The sequence below is a fragment of the Rhincodon typus genome, chromosome 34 (assembly GCF_021869965.1).
Source record: "Rhincodon typus isolate 14 chromosome 34, sRhiTyp1.1, whole genome shotgun sequence".
Classification (NCBI taxonomy): domain Eukaryota; kingdom Metazoa; phylum Chordata; class Chondrichthyes; order Orectolobiformes; family Rhincodontidae; genus Rhincodon; species Rhincodon typus.
Genome location: NC_063365.1, coordinates 11023902 through 11040735, shown reverse-complemented (window position 1 = coordinate 11040735; position 16834 = coordinate 11023902). Strand labels below are relative to the sequence as shown.

The following is a 16834-nucleotide window of genomic DNA, read 5'->3' as shown; positions in this document are numbered from 1 at the left end:
TGACCCTCACCAATTCCAATATTCACCGACCATGACCCTCACCAATTCCAATATTCACCGACCCCTATATTTCACTGACCCTGACCGTCATTGACCCTGACCCTCACCGACCCTGACCATCACCGGCCCCCGGGCCCTGGGTAGTTTGTGACGGCGGCCGGGCCTTCACCTTTCGCCATGTGTCCGGGGAACCATTTCGCCAACTCACGGTTCCCGAACTCGAAGCTGGTCCGGAACCGGAGAGCGGCCAGTACCGCCCCGCACCTCATTGTAGGGGGTTCTTCCAGCGGCCAGTCTCTCACGGCGGGGCCGGGGCCTCTCCCTCTCGCCGGGGAAAGCTGCCGCTTCACAAACCCGCAACGGCACCGCCTTCCCCGGGAGGCTGCACCTTCTCCTCTGGCTGAGGCCGTCCGCAAATCCCCAGGCCCCAGGGAGCGTCCCTCAATCTCCCCAGGTCCCAGGGAGCGTCCCTCAATCTCCCCAGGTCCCAGGGAGCGTCCCTCAATCTCCCCAGGTCCCAGGGAGCGTCCCTCAATCTCCCCAGACTCAGGGAATGTCTGTCAAATACACCAGACAGACCCCAGGGAATGTCTGTCAAATACGCCGGACAGACCCCAGGGAATGTCTGTCAAATACGCCGGACAGACCCCAGGGAATGTCTCTCAAATACATGGGACAGACCCCAGGGAATGTCTCTCAAATACACCAGACCCCAGAGATGGTAGGAACTGCCGATGCTGGAGAATCTGAGATAAGAAGGTGTAGAGCTGGATGAACACAGCAGACCAAGCAGCATCAGGGGAGCAGGAAAGCTGACGTTTCGGGTCTGGGCCCTTCTTCAGAAATGGGGGAGGGGAAGGAGGCTCTGAAGTAAATAGAGAGAGGGGGAGGCGATGATAGAAGGTGGATAGAGGAGCAGATAGGTGGAGAGAAGACTGACAGGTCAAGGAGGTGGGGATGAAGCCAGTAAAGGTGAGTGTAGGTAGGGAGTTGGGATGGGGGTTGGTCAGTGAGGAGGAATGGGTGGGTAGGTGGGGAGGGTGGACAGGTCAAGGAGGTAGGGATGAGAAGGGGGTCTGGTCTTAGGATGAGGTTGGGGGTGGGGAGATTTTGAAACTCGTGAAGTCCACATTGAGACCATTGGGTTGTAGGGTTCCCAGGCAGAATATGAGGTGCTATTCCTCCAATTTTCGTGTGGCATAGTTGTGACACTGGAGGAGGCCCAGGATGGACATGACATCCTAGTGGGAAGGGGAGTTGAAGTGGTTCACGACTGGGAGGTGTTGTCATTTGTCGTGAACTGAGCGTAGGTGCTCTACAAAGATGTCTCCGAGCCTCCGCTTGGTCTCACCAATGTAGAGGAGGCCACATCGGGAGCAGCGGATACAATAGACCACATTAGTGGATGTGTAGGTGAACATCTGTTTAATGTGGAAGGTTTTCTTGGGGCCTGGGATGGAGGTGAGGGGGGAAGGTGTAGGACCTCCTCTGGTTGCAGGGAAAGGTGCCAGGAGTGGTGGCGTTAGTGGGAAGTGTGGAGCGGACAAGGGAGACACAGAGAGAGCGGTCCCTTCAGGGGAGGGAAATATATCCTTGCTAATGGGGTCAGATTGCAGGTGGCGGAGAATGATGCTTTGAATCTGGAGGTTAATGGGGTGATATGTGAGGACAAGGGGAATTCTGTCTTTGTTTTTATTGCGGGGAGGGGATGTGAGGGCTGAGGTGCAGGAAACACAAGAGATGCGGTCGAGGGCGTTTTCGACCACTATGGGGGAGGGAAATTGTGGTCCTTGAAAAACGAGGACATCTGGGATGTCCAGGAGTGGAAAGCCTCATCTTGGGAGCAGATGGAGCGGAGGAATTAGGAATAGGGGATCACATTCTTGCAGGAAGGTGGGTGAAGACCCCAGGGAATGTCTCTCAAACACAGCAGACCCCAGGGAATTTTTTTCCAGAATGTGGAGAATACTGCATTTGGTATACATTCCTCGTTGCCTTGTAAAGACTTCTTTCTCATTCCCTCTGATAATTTCATGAGTGTTTGCTAGGGAATTTCTGGATTTTAAGCTGAGGATAATGAACCAATAATAAGTTATCCAATGCTGTTCAGCATTGCAATGACTTTGTGACTTTCCACATTGCTACTTCTCTTGTTCTTCACAGTGGTAGAGGTGAAATATTATTTGATCTGAAATTCTGACTGTTACTTCCATTTACTATTCAATTAACTTATGTTAGTGCAGAAAGTTTGAGAAGTAAAAATGTAACAGATTCATATCGATGCTTGATAGCTTTATTCTTTCTTTACGTGGATAGAAAATTCACGTATTTTCTGCATATTAGAGTATCAAATTTGAAACTCAAAATTATTTCACCATAACATACAATAGTTTTAAATAAATTTCTGGATGGTTTGACAAAACAAAGATACAGTACTCTACTAAAGAGATTTTTAAACAACATTAATTTAAAAAAGGAGCGATCTTAAGAACAAAGACATTTTCAATTTAAGTGATCAATAACATTGGATTTGTGATTACCAGGATGTACAATAAAACATTTTAATCACGGATAATACGGCATCAAAGAAGCTGTTGGTGGTTGGTGCATGGTAGATATTGCAATTTCTGAGCTCACATATAATGATCTGATGTAAATCTACAACATCGCAACTTCAGCATAATTTTCACTTTTTCAGTTCTGGTCACCAAGAAATAAAACATTCAAGTCATGGAAATACTACAGAAAATAAAGCCACACTACCACTAAAGGAATGAGTTACAAAGAGTGACTGGAGAATCAAAGACCCTCTAGTCATACCTAATCAAACTTTGGGCAATCACAGTCACTCATGAAATTCACTGGTTCCTTTGTAAAGGATAGACCAGCTGCAAGATAACCGAGCAGTCCAGGTAAAAGCTAAAATAGAAAATTGGCTGGAGAAACTCAGCAGGTCCAGCAGCATCAGTTGAGAGAAAACAGAGTTAATGTTGAGTCCAGTGTCCTTTCAGGTAAAAACTATACCTTGAAAGTAAGATGTGCCTGCCCAGCCCCCAGCCCCCAGCCCCAACCTGTTGCAGCTGCAAGTTCACCTTAGAGCCAACCTCCTTGACATTCAACTACAAACACCTTGCAGCTTACGGAGGACTCTCTGCTTCCACAAGATCTCCACATTAGCTAAAGTGTCAATTCTTCGATGAAACCACAGCCCTACTATGAAAGAGACTAAAATATTTATTCATTGTAATCATTGTTTTTTACTTTACCTGTATCTCACCTTTGACAGTATGTGTGAGATGTTGGATTAAAATCTCCCAGAACACTTGTATGATCATACAATCTTTATTTTTATATTCCCAAAGTCTGCTTCTGGAATTGTTTAAATGGAGAAACCACACTGAGGGTAAGAAAATAAAAACACAAAGATCACAGACACTATTAAGACACAAATTCTATCCATGATAAAGTCATGAACTTTGGTAAGTCAGAGCATTACCTCGAGGTATAAAGAATATCAAAACATTGGTTAAAAATAGCAAAGAGAAACATTCAACAATGCTTGGACAAGCATATAGATTGGACTTTCAGTTTGGGTGATGGAAATGAAAAAAATACATTCATTCAAGAATCAGTTAAATGATGTAGATCATAATCTATACAAAGGGATCAGTAGAAGAGGAAAAAGAGCCAGCAGGAGTTTTGTATGTGCTAGGAGAGTAAGAATATAGAAAACTGGTAGTGGGGAAATATGAGAATGGGGATGGAGAAAGAAACAAGCTCAGACAGAGTGGATGTAGTATGGCTCAAGAACAGCATACCATCTGGTTTGAGTCTTGAACTCATAAGTTTTACTTTAGAAGATACCAAATATGTTTTACATCTTGATCAGGTGCTTTCACACACTCCTTTCTGAACAAAGTTTCTTAATCCTTCTGGTTGCCACCAATCAATTCTTATCTATGGTCAGCTAGGTCCAAAATGTTTCTCGAACCTTGACACTAATTTGTTAGCATAGAATTTTTCATTCATGCATAGGAATACAATTCATTTAAGCACTCTTTATATCTACACTTTCAATCTCTAACACAATTTAAAAGTTTGGATACCATGTAGATTTTATTAAAGATAGAGATGACAGGTGCACTGTGGTAGATTGTTACAAAGTTTTATGAATTTTTAATTCACGGAAGTTAATGACACATAATGGTTATTCAGGCGATCTGCTTCCCTCCAACCCGACTCCAAGGCACCATGGGTAGTGGAATAAAATGTCCGGTGAGTAGCTTCACCAGCGAAAAGCACCTGCAAAGGCTAACAGTAATAAAATTAACAAGGTTATTGATTAAAAACAAAATATGCTGTAGAAATGCAATAGGTCTGAAAGTGTCTGTGATAAGAGATAGAGTTAATATTTTGAGGCCAATGACTCTTCTTCACAGCAATCATTTATGACACAAAAGAGTTTTGAAGATTGAGACAAAGCTCCTGTAAAGAAATTATACTGAATTTGTGAGTATAGTTTCCTTTACATCTTATTTGAATATCTAAAAAAGATTTTTAAGATGGATTTAAGCTCGGCATATAAATTTAAAGTAAAATAGCCATGTTATAATGCTAGAACTCATTATAGAGGAAACACAGATTGAATATTTACTACCCTTCAAGAAGTCACTATACCAGCCTGAGGTGCAGGGGGAATTGTGATAAAGATGGTTTAACCATTAACAGCTAGCACTCAAGTATGTGGGGCTTCAGGTCAATATTAATAATGATCATCCTGAATAGAGTTATTATCTGATAAATAAGAGATTATACAAGAGGTTATACAGATGTTAAATACTGTATAAGGGTGGTAGAGGGAGAAACCCTCATAAGAATTAAGAAGTATTTAGATGTGCATTGCGATGTCAAGGCATACAAGTCTATGAGCCAAGTGCTGGAAAATGGGATTCAAATAGTTGGGTGGTTGTTTTTGACCAGCATAGAATTGAAGAGCCAAAGGACCCTTTTCTGTGTTGTAGATCTCTATGACTCTATGAATTCCTTTAAAACTCACAATATATTTAAAGTCCTGACTAAGGAAAAGCCCTGAACAAAAAAAGAAATGTAAAGCAAGATACAGGGCCAGTCCACATTTTAGGCGATCCAGCAAAATTAGTTTACCAACCTTACACGTAGGAGGTCATGGAAAGGTCTCTAAATTAACAAATCCATACTGGTGGCCTAAAATACTGAAATATTACAAGACTTATGTTGAAAATTATACAGCTTGTAACCAGGTAACCAAAATTTCAACCGCCAATCATTGTCAAAAGTGCAGAACACCCGCTGGTTAAGATTATGATTGATTTTATTGAGCCTTTACCAAATTCAAATGGATACAAATGTGTTCATTTGTGTTGACTACTGTGCTAATTCTTGGTGTACTTTGCAACTTTTATTTGTATTCCCAATGATTTATCAGAAACTGCACTTATTGGCTCCCTAGATAGAGAAACAGTTCTTGGTGTTGGATTGTGAAGAATATTTACACACTGATCGAGGAGCTACCTTTACCTCTAAAGTCTATCAAGGGTGGGAAAAGGGGAAAATAAAGGATCACCCTGGACCATAGCAGACCTCATCACTCTGAATCAGCAGGAAAGATAGAGAGGAACATCTAAGAAGTAACAAAATGTCTTATTAAACTACTTTAGATACCTGGCAGTAAGAGGACCACCTTACTAAAATAAATTTTAAAAATTAACTATTGCAGTCAGGAGGTACAGAGTCTCCTGTGACTCCATGTTCATTGATATCAATACTTTCTCCATTCAGAACACATCTAGAAATTACAGACATTACTGGGGATAGACTAGCACAGATTCAGCTAAAATAGGAAGTTACTGAAATGATGCACCACACTGGTAAGAAAGCGAGAACACAAAAACAATTAACAAAAAGTTTGTTCTCCCAGATAGGAGAATTGATACATGAAAGAAAGGAATCCTGCACATGGACACTGAAATGGAATCAAAAACAGAAGTTGCTGAAAAAGCTCAGCAGGTCTGGCAGCATCTCTGTAGAAAAAATCAGAACTGAGGAAGGGTCATTAGACCCAAAACATTAACTCTGATTTTTTTCTTCACAGATGCATCCAGACCTGCTGATTTTGCCAGCAACTTCTGTTTTTGCTCCTGATTTACAGCATCCGCAGTTCTTTCAGTTTTTACTGAAATTGAATCATCCATTGCAAATAGAAAAGTCCATAGTGATAGAATGATTGAGATTGAATCCACAGGAACTGGAGGATGAAAACTTACAAGAAATATGTCAATAAATAATTTACAAAGATGGCCAGTTGCTTTAGAACATTGGCTTCAGACAACTACTGTCACCTCTGAGGCTGGATTCATTATAAGTGAGAGCTAGCTGCTTGTAAGTAGAATTATCTAGACAGTGGCTTAACAAGTTTTGATCCTGTATTGATTGGAATGATGTCAGCTGGGTGGATTTCACAGAGTATGAGTTCCCTGATTGGACCAGGTTAACAGGCCCAATCAGACAGTTCCAGCTGATTGATATTAACAGGAGTGTCAGGGGTTCTGTACTGTCTAGGAGTTGGCTCTGAGTTAGCTGGGTCAGTGTCGTGTACTAGGAACGTGTAAATAAAGGTTGACTTGGAGATGGGATACTGGCCATTGTGGATTTATTTCAGATCCTTTGTGGTCCAACTGTACCATGTTAATATTTAGCAGCACTCTCACTGCTGCATTTTAACAGCTCACTTCTGTATGCCTTTGTTTGAAGAAGACAATCTATTGGACAAATTCAAAATCTTCCTCCTTCACAATTGCCTCTGTAGGGAGGATTTTGAGAGTTAAAAAAACAAACCGCTCTAATAAATCTAATTGTGCAACTTTTCCCTGTTTTAGCCACCAAATTATCCAAAAAGGTAACTTTAATCTCCATTATATAAAATGTGTATTCCATTAAGAAACAAAATGGTACAATACCTGTCCTTGTGTAGATGTAAATGGGAGAGGCTGAGCAATGACATCTATATCATCCCCTGAACTTCCAACTGCAGTGTAACTATATGATCCCCTTGTGTATTGATCATTATACCATCTTGATCGAATAATGCCCTTTGGTGGAGGTATCAGTGGGTTTCCTAAATAAAACATAAGCATTTTGTGCAGTATTTCGAAAAAAGATATTTCATATTGCCAAAACATGTCAGAAAATGTACCTGTGAATTTACGTATGATTTGTGTCAAACAATTTTTGACTTCACAATCTGATAGACTCTCCATATAGTTAGCTTCCTCACCAGCAAGTACAGCTAAAATGACATGGCCATACCTGCAGATAGAACATGAGAGACATGAAACCTGGAGAGGCATGAATACTCCTCTACCTGTATTCACACTGCACATCACTCACCTGGCTGAACTCTTTGAATGCTGCAATGTATTCAACAATATATAGATAGTGTTTATTTCATTTTATTAATTTTGAATATTTGTCAAATACAGTTTAACAGTTGAACAATTTTAGGAAATTAGTATTAGCTTTTTAGTACAGAACGGTAATATTCACTGAAAACTTCAAAACCTTTTATTTATCCCAATGTATTCAATCCAGTTTGTCATTTAGTTTCATTGACTATGCATATTTCAAATACAATTACTTCATGCCAATGGAAATGTCAGAGTTATGTGTCAAATTAACACATTTCAAAGGATCTGCAAAATTCTACATTAAGAAATTACTATTTTGTGCATTATGACTTTATAACCATACAGTGGTCTGCAGTCAAGAATCCCAAAGAATTGTTACACTCATCCCTGGAACATCTGGATAACAAGGATACCTACATCAGGCTCCTATTTATTGACTACAGCTCTGCCTTCAACACCATAATTTCAAAAAACTCATCTCTAAACTCCCGGATCTAGGTTTCGGCTCTCCACTTGGCAAATGGAACCTCGACTTTCTGACCCACAGACCACAATCAGTAAAAATAGGCGACAACACCTCCTTCAACATAATCCTCAACACTACAAGGCTGTGTACTCTATATACACTCATGACTGTGTGGCCGAATTCCGCCCCAACTCCATTGACAAGTTTGCTGATAACACCACCGTTGTTGGTCAGATCTCAAACAACGATGAGACAGAATACAGGAAAGCGATTGAGTGCTTAACGGCATGGTGTAAAGACAACAATCTCTCCATCAATGTCAGCAAAATGAAGGACCTGTTCATTGACTTCAAGAAGTGGAGTGGAGGGCACGCCCCTGTCTGCATCAATGATGATGAGGTCGAGATGGTCGAGAGTATCAAGTTCTTATGAGTGATGATCACCAACAACCTCTCCTGGTTCACCCACATTGACGTGATGGTCAAGAAAGCACAACAACGCCTCTACTTCTTTAGGAGGCCAAGGAAATTCAGCATGTCTGCAAAGACTTTTACAAATTTTTATAGATGCACCATAGAAAGCATTGTGTCTGGATGCATGACAATGTAGTAAGGCAACTACTACTATACTCTATTCCACTGTCTTCCATTAGGCAGAAGATATAAAAGATTAAATACATGTACGAACAGATTCAAAAACAGCTTCTTCCCTGCTGTTATCAGATTTTTGAACAGACCACTCAAGTATCCTGATCTCTCTCTCTGCACCTTCTCTGTGGCTGTAACACTGTATTCTGCACTTTGCTCTGCTATCCTGATGCATTTTGACCTGGTTGTATAGCACGCAAAACAACACTTTTCACTGTATCTTGGTACATGTGACAACAAAAAAAAATCAAACTCAAACTCAAGATCACTTCTCTCTGAGAAAAGAAATTCCTCCTCATCTCTGTCTTAAATGGGGGAACCCTTACTCTGAGATTATACCCTCTGGTCCTAGACTGTCCTACAAGGGGAAACAACCTATGAACATAAATCCTGTCAAACCCACTAAGAAACTTGTATGCTTCAATAAGTTCACCTCTCATTCTTTGAAATTCCATTGAGTATAGGCCCAATCTACTCAACCTCTCCTCTCTCCACTTTGTAACATTTACAAAATGAGTTTTATTGAACTTAACCGAAAGAAAACTTCATATTTTGAAAGCTAATATATCCATTCCGTACTCAGGGCACCCAATTGGTAAACAGAATCAGGATTCAACTCTAAATAATGAAGTGTGAATCATCTTTCTGCATAACTTGACATCTGCATTTTATCATTGCAGATTTTAAAAATCACTTGCGTTTAATGGGGGAGAAAAAAAAGAGAGAAGTACAGTCATTTTTAGAAAGAAATTTGCAGATGGCAGCTGTCATCAGACAGGATTTCTGATGGCCAGGTAATTCTTTCTGCAGCAAAGATGGGAGTTCTGCATCGGGACCTTGCAAAATCCTTTACGAAGTAGACTCCGAGAGAATTGAAAATTTCAATGGGCAACTCTCATCCACCTGGAACTCTGAATCTTCTGATTTAAATAGATACTTAAGATACAGAGTTCCACTGCAGTTATGCAAATAGTTGCTCAGGAAACGTGAAGCTATTAAAAACCTAGTCTAATTCTGAAAAAAGAATCAAACTGACCACCCAGCTTAGCACGCTGTCACAATCACACCTCCCCCTGACATCTCCCAGACATCGACGTGCCACTGACTCCGCCGTGCCCCACTCATCTGGCACTCTGTCCGACCTGCACCCTTCCCTCTGGGAACTTCACAACTCCATCCTACTCCCGTAAGACTCATTACACCACTCCCCACCCCACCTATCCCCACTCCCAGATCTGCATTTCTGAAGTTACTGGCCTATCTTAGAAAAAGTGATCGTAATTAAGGTCAAAGGAAAGCCGTTTGATCTGGTTGTCATAAAAGCTTGTGCCCTGAAACAAGATCATAACGATCAGGAAATAGTGGCACGTTATGGTGACATTCTGAAGAATGAAAATCAAATTAACTGGAGTGATAATTGTATTAGAGTCATAGAGTTGCACAGAAATCATTGGTCCTTTGGACACCTTCATGGAAGGGAAAATCTCATCCAATATTTCCAAGACGGAGAGAATCAAAAAGAAATACAGAATTTGATACACACGTATTTAATTATTTCACCAACATAATTACCTTTCCACAGGCCGTAGAATAATAAAACCTAATATCTTTCTGAACCACTCCTTTTGTAGATCTGGCCGTGTGCTGAACAGTGGAGACTCATCCTCCCAGACCAGTCTAACCAGTTGACTTTCTGGTTCCCAAAACGGCTCCTCAAATTCAAGGAAGATTTTATTATTTGTTCCAAAGCCCAGTTTCTGAATGGAATCGATTTTACTGGGAGGAAATGGGGGATGAATAAAAGTTTTATAATGTTCCTTAAGGAAACCTGAAAAAGCAAATGATATCAAATTGAATTGCTGATTACATCCAAACTTTTAAAATATGTACTTGAGGTTATTACAATTAATATAGTCATTGACATACTGCATTAACTAGAAATCAATTTCAGGGAGCAGAGATGCACAAGCCCATGAATAAGGCAGGCATGTGATTTTACCTCACTTCAAACTACCTCTTGCAAGATTTTAAATCTGGCCCTCAGGATGTTTATGCTGAAAGGTTCATGAATACTCCAAATTAGTCCCCCAATCGGATTATTTGAATCCTAAAGTTATATTCAAATAGTCAGAGACATGTATCGAGAATGCAGTCAATAAGATAGTTCTTCAATTAGACCCAATGGAATATCACCGGAATTGTGTTGAGCTCTCAGGCAGTTTGAGACTTAGTGAGATTTATTCTGCAATGAACGTGACATTGAACCTACGGCTCCCTGATTAGTTTTCAATTGAGATTTGAATAACCATAAAGGGTCTACCACCCCAAAATGGGTATAAATGCTATTATGATACTTAAGAACCCAGACACAGAGGCTCAAATGGTGTTTTACCTAAAGGAACAGTGACAATAACATGATCCGCTGGTATAGTTTCCCCATCTTCACACTCCACCAGAACGGAGTAAGAATAGTCCGGTGTATTAGGTGCTTTGAAGGATCCATTCCAATGGATGCATTTAACTGGCTTGTCGTACGATATAATATCCTTTGGCAGAGATCTCCTTATTGCATCAACAAGGCTTGCAAATCCACTAAAAATGTGAATAAGTATTAATTGTCATCATGATTATTATGTTGGAACTGAAAGTTCAGGTCAATAATTACAGTGCAGTTTAACTTTGAGGATCAAGTACTAGCAATATGCAACAAGTTACCTCCTACAAACCTGTTTTGTCTTGTTTCTGGATTAGAAGAACAATACCATTGTGAATTTCAAGTAGGATGGAAAAACTTTGATACACAAATTGTTGCCATTTCACAAACAGCACAGTGAACTTCAGTGGAAGTCCTACCCCATCCTCAAATTTTGTAAAATGGCATCACTGAATTTGAGAGTCTTTGCTCTCTTTTTCTCCTATATCTTTCATTACAATTAGAATTGTACATTCCGTTGGGCAGACTGCACACTCCCCAGGATCTATGGTGAATATATGCGGCCAAGTTACAAATCAGTCATGATCTCACTGAATGATGTAAGAAACTAGAGGAGGCAAAGCTATTTCTGATCCTGAGTATGTGCCTAACGGGTTCCAAAAATAGCTCTGAATTCTAATTGAAGTAATGTACTAAGGGCTTCACTTTATTTTAGGGCCCAGTATTATTAGTATTGAATTGAGAAGACCTTGGATGGCTAGTGGGTAGCTGGTTCGAATTTCAAACTTTTACCTATTGCATTGCCATTCTTCTAGTGCAGATTGTGATGTGGGTGTGCAGGCAGATAGGGTTAGGGTTAGGTTAGTACTGATAGGTATTCTTTAATTAGGAGAACAGATAGGTGTTTTTGCGGCCATCAGCATGGCTCCATTAAAACTATCCTATGATGTTTATACCCCTCTGTAACTTCCTTGCAGATTTGTTCCTGTACATCCTTCCCACCAATTATTGGTCCATTGGTTACACCAAGCAATGTAAATGCATCCTTTTTATTCCTGAGCTGTAGCCAAGTCAATTCTGTCCTTAAGCTCTATGAAACATCGTCTGGCTCCAGTACTGCAATGCTCTCCTTGACCAAAATTACAAGCACTGCATACAGACTGGGATAGTGTAGTGTAGAGGGCAGCAAAGGTTTGTGTTCCTGCATTATATTTAGAAGAGTTTCCTATAGCAGCATGTCTCACATCCAACAAGAATACAGGCACTGCTACACCTAGTTCATGGGAATAATGTGGGCCAAATAGACAAATGACAGTAGGGGAACATTTGGAGAGCAATGATCATTGAAATGTTTGGGATGACAGTGGAAAATAACATTGGTCAATCCAGAGTAAGAAAAATAAACTAGGGACAGCTGACTTCAATGGTGTCAGACCAAAGCTTTGCCAGATAAACTGGAAGCAAAGTTTGGCAGGAAAAACAGTAACTGAACAATCATAGGATCCCTACAGTATGGAAACAGGCCATTCAGCCCAACAAGTCCACACTGACTCTCTGAAAAGCATCCCACCCAGACTCACATGCCTACCCTATCCCTGTAACTCTGCATTTCCCATGGCTAACCCTCCTCGCTTGCATATCCCTGGACACTATAGGCAATTTAGCTCGGCCAATCCACCTAATCTGCATGTCTTTGGACTGTGGGAGGAAACCAAATTACCCAGAGGAAACCCACGCAGATACGGGAGAATGTGCAAACTCCACACAGACACCACCAATGAACTACCTCAAAGAAGAAATTGTTCAAGAAATGATCAAGAAATATTCCCTCAAAAGGGTAATGTAGGATAAACAAATCCAGAGCTCCCTTGCTGACAAATGAAATGGAAATTAAGCACACTTTTCTTCTTAAACCTATGACAGATGTCAGGTAGAGAATAGAGTTGAGAACCAAGCTGAATAGTGAAGGTACAGGACAGAACTAAGAAAACAAATTAAAAAAGCAAAGAGGGATTATGAAAAAAGACGGGCATCTAACATACAGGAAAATCTCAAATTCTTCTATTGGCATATAAAAAGTAACAGGGTTGTAAAAGGAGAAGGGGCAAATAGGAACCAAATAGGGATTTTACACATGGAGGCAAGAGGTACAGGTGAGGTCTTAACGAACACTTTTCTTTACCTGTCTTTTCTGTCCAGGGCTTGGTGACAAAGGAGAGAATACTGTCACTGGAAGGGTTTAAAGCTCTTAGTGAGGACAGTTTTGATAAATATTTGGTGTTTAAATTTGTTAAGGCACTGGGCCAAGATAAGATGCACCCAAAGGTATTGAAGGAAAGGAGAATGGAAATTGCAGTGGCACTGGCAATAATCTTTCAAAGTTCCCTAGTTTTAGGAGTTGTGCCAGAGAACTGGGGAATTGCAAACATTATGCCCTTGTTCAAAAAAGGTTGTAAAGATAAACACAGCAATTACAGGGCAGTCAGTTTAACTTCAGTGGTGTGGAAACTTCTAGAAGCAATCTTTTCAGGATAAAATTAATAGAAAATGAGAGTTAATTGTGAGAGTTAGCATGGATTTATTGAATGAAAATTGTGTCTAACTAACATGCTTGACTTTTTTGAAGCACTAACAGAGAGAGTTAATGAAGGCAAGGCTATTGATATAGACTTCCAAATGATGTTTGATTCAGCGCCACACAACAGACTTGTGAGGAAATTTATAAGTCATAGAATAGGAGACATTAGCAACATGGTTACAAACCTGGTTGAGGAATAGGAAACAGAGAATAATGGTTAATGGATATTATCCAGGCTGGGGGATTGTAGTGGAATTTACCTGGGGTTGCTATTGGGACCCTGCTTTTCCTGATATACATAAATGCTCTGGAACTTTGTGTGCAGGGGATGATTTCAAAGTCTGAGGACTTGGAAACTTGGAAATATTGTAAATTTAAGGACAGTGTGGAGCATCAAAATGACATTGACAAGTTGGACCAGATGAATTCAACCGAGGAGGCATGGAGGCTCAGTGGTTAGCACTGCTGCCTCACAGCACCAGGGACCCAGGTTCGATTTCACCCTCGGCAACTGTCTGTGTGAAGTTTGCACATTCTCCCCTGGTCTGTGTGGGTTTCCTCTGGGTGCTCCGGTTTCCTCCCACAGTCCAAAGATGTGCAGGCTACATGGCTTGGCTATGCTAAATTGCCCATAGTGTCCTAGGGTATGTAAATTAGGTAGATTACACATAGGAAATAGGTTACAGGGAAAGACTAGGGGGATGGGTTTAGGTGGAAAGTTCTTCGGAGGGGCACTGTGGACTTGTTGGGCCAAATGGCCTGTTTCCACACTATAGGGATTCTATGATATTCTATGATAATAATTGGCGGATAGGTTGAATATGGGAAAAGAGGGTCAAATATACTTCCGTACAAAGAACATGGAGAGACAGTACAAAATAAAGAGTACAGTTCTAAAGGGCTTGCAGGAGCAGAAAGACTCGTGTGTATATATGTGCATAATTATTAAAGATAGCAGGACAAGAGAGAGCTGACAACAAAGCATGCAGTATTCTGTACTTCATTAATAAAGGCATAGAGTATAAGAGCTGGGATGTTATGCTGACCTATATAGGACAATGGCTAAACATCAGCTGGAATGCTGTGTCCAGTTCTGGGTGCCACACTTTAGGAAGGATGTGAAGCCATTGGTGACAGCGCAAGAAGAGGTTTTCAGGAATGGCTTCAGTTATGATGATAGGTTGGAGAAGTTGGGACTGTTTTCCCTCAAAAGAAAAGCCTGAGGGAGGTATGACAGAAGTTTTCAAAATCATGAATGGTCCAGACAGAGTGGATAGGGAGAAATCTTCCACTCAAAAATAATTAAGATCCAGAGGGCAGAGTTTTAATTCGTTTTGCTAAATAAGCAAATGTGAGGTGAGAAAATAACTTTTTCATGAAGTGAATGTGAAAAGGAAGTTCCTGGCTTGCATCACGGGAGGTGGTATGTAGCTGAGCTTTAACTATGGTGCCAGTAACGTGAACACCACAGGGTTCCAGAAATGATGAATACTTCCACCTCTTTTGCCACACAATATTACGAGAAGAGCATCAAAACACAGAGTTCCATAATTAATGAGGTGAACAGTACCAGATTATGTGAGAAAAGTCACTGCTAGCTGTGGCAGAATTGAGCACCATGAATCTTACACGACAAAAAACTGACCAAAAACTGCCCATATCTCTTTGACTCTCTTTGTGTGCCCCTTGCAGCTTACATTCCTACCTAGCTTTGTATCATTGTAAAACTTAGATATGGTACTCTGCTTCATCTAAAACATGAAAATAGTTTGTAATTAGTTGCAATCTCAGCATTGACCCTTGCACATTTGAAACCTCAGTAATAAAAAGAGAATGTAGTAACAGTTTTGTACTTAATACCTACCCTGGAAAAACACAATCAATTCCAGATAACACCACATACTCTCCAAAAGGCTGGAGTGCTACCAGATCCAAGCTGTCCGTTCCAGAGATACAACACTCCATCTTGAATTCTGTATTCAGCACAGCAAGTTTAAGGTTACACATTTCCTCATCACCCTTCCAAGCTTCAGCACACCTGGCAATTTCAAGTTTTAGGAATTCACCCAAACTGTGGACAGGTTGTGTCTTTGACTGGAAGAACTTCGTACTTTTTGCCCTAAGTGTTGAATACAATTCTTCCAAGGGAGCCGTTATTTCTCGCCCTACTTTTTTTCCTGAGCTGGTGTAATAGGTTGATACATCAGGTGGTTGTCCATTTCTTTGTACAGCCTCGTTATCCTCTGACATTGCTTCTTCATCCAGAAGATTATATTGGCTGGCTAAGTGAAACACGGCATTCTGCTTAGATGGCCCATGGATCCACTGTGCTCCAATCTCCACCAAACCTTTAGCTGCATGAAGATAAAAAGAACTACACGGATTAAAATACCTTGCAATTTGAGATAGATTATCTGTCTAATCACAGTCAATTGACGTAAATTAAATGGAAAGTCTAATGCTCTTGCTGCCAGATGTAGCCAGATGGGCCACTCAAAATGGCACAATCAGATAGATACACCAGGCATGCTGGGAAATCAAGCCAAGTATTGGCCAAAGTATCTGTGCAAAGATACTGAAATAAACAAGCTGCAGACCCAGACAGGCAGGCTGCAGCTGCAGGCAGCACAATTCACAATTGACTAAGCCTATTTACCAGGAGAATTGGAAACATTGAGCTGTTTCCGGAACAAAGGGACACCTCACACTCTTATCTGGGAAGCCTACCTGACTTACGTGCCCCTGATACTTTCAGGAATGGAGGACCAAAAACCACCCCAGCATCCACATGGCACTGCCTGATTGGGTCTGATCAATCAGAGTAATCGATTCCTGATTGAGCCATTGGTGGGAATCGAAGATCCTCCCAAAGGGGTGTGGAAGCTTCCAAGGATAAGAATCACCACAACAGCACTCTCGGGAGGGTAACTCGAGACCAACCACCGTAAGAAGAGGCGTCCCTGGGACCACTGGGAGAGGAAGACCAGACGAACATCACCATGTGGATCGAGGCCAAGATCTAGTGTGGTGATGTTTGATCATTCCAAGTTATGTTAAAGGACAAGATACTGACTTAGATTTACAATATTAATTGTCAGATTTATCTTATTAATTGTTAGTTTGTTGTATAATCGTTAGTATAGTACTAATTGTGTTATAACTAATAAAGATCATTTCATATTGCTACTAAGAGTCGACTCACAGTCTTTGCGGGATTAACAGGCTAAACGCACTGTGTGGCGAGCGCAACAAATTGGCACCCTGGAT

The 16834-nt window shown here is 40.9% G+C and overlaps 2 protein-coding genes across 5 annotated transcripts in view; both read right to left on the bottom strand.

Annotated features, from left to right (window-relative positions):
* mtg1 (mitochondrial ribosome-associated GTPase 1) overlaps window positions 1–490 on the bottom strand; it is a 29377-nt gene extending 28887 nt beyond the window's left edge. The window contains exon 1 of one of the 2 annotated variants that reach the window (XM_048616403.1): window positions 170–490. In XM_048616403.1, coding sequence (XP_048472360.1) covers window positions 170–269 — 100 coding nt within the window. In that variant the 5' untranslated portion in view covers window positions 270–490. The remainder of the gene's footprint in view (window positions 1–169) is intronic. The other variant, XM_048616404.1, reaches the window with a different exon arrangement.
* A 1781-nt stretch (window positions 491–2271) lies between these two features.
* paox (polyamine oxidase) overlaps window positions 2272–16834 on the bottom strand; it is a 29831-nt gene continuing 15268 nt past the window's right edge. For 2 of the 3 annotated variants that reach the window (XM_048616399.1, XM_020523765.2), the window contains exons 2-7: window positions 15432–15921; window positions 10948–11147; window positions 10128–10383; window positions 7232–7344; window positions 6996–7153; window positions 2272–4311 (exon numbers count right to left, since the gene is read on the bottom strand). In XM_048616399.1, the coding sequence (XP_048472356.1) occupies window positions 4177–4311; window positions 6996–7153; window positions 7232–7344; window positions 10128–10383; window positions 10948–11147; window positions 15432–15921 (1352 nt within the window). In that variant the 3' untranslated portion in view covers window positions 2272–4176. The remainder of the gene's footprint in view (window positions 4312–6995; window positions 7154–7231; window positions 7345–10127; window positions 10384–10947; window positions 11148–15431; window positions 15922–16834) is intronic. The other variant, XM_048616400.1, reaches the window with a different exon arrangement.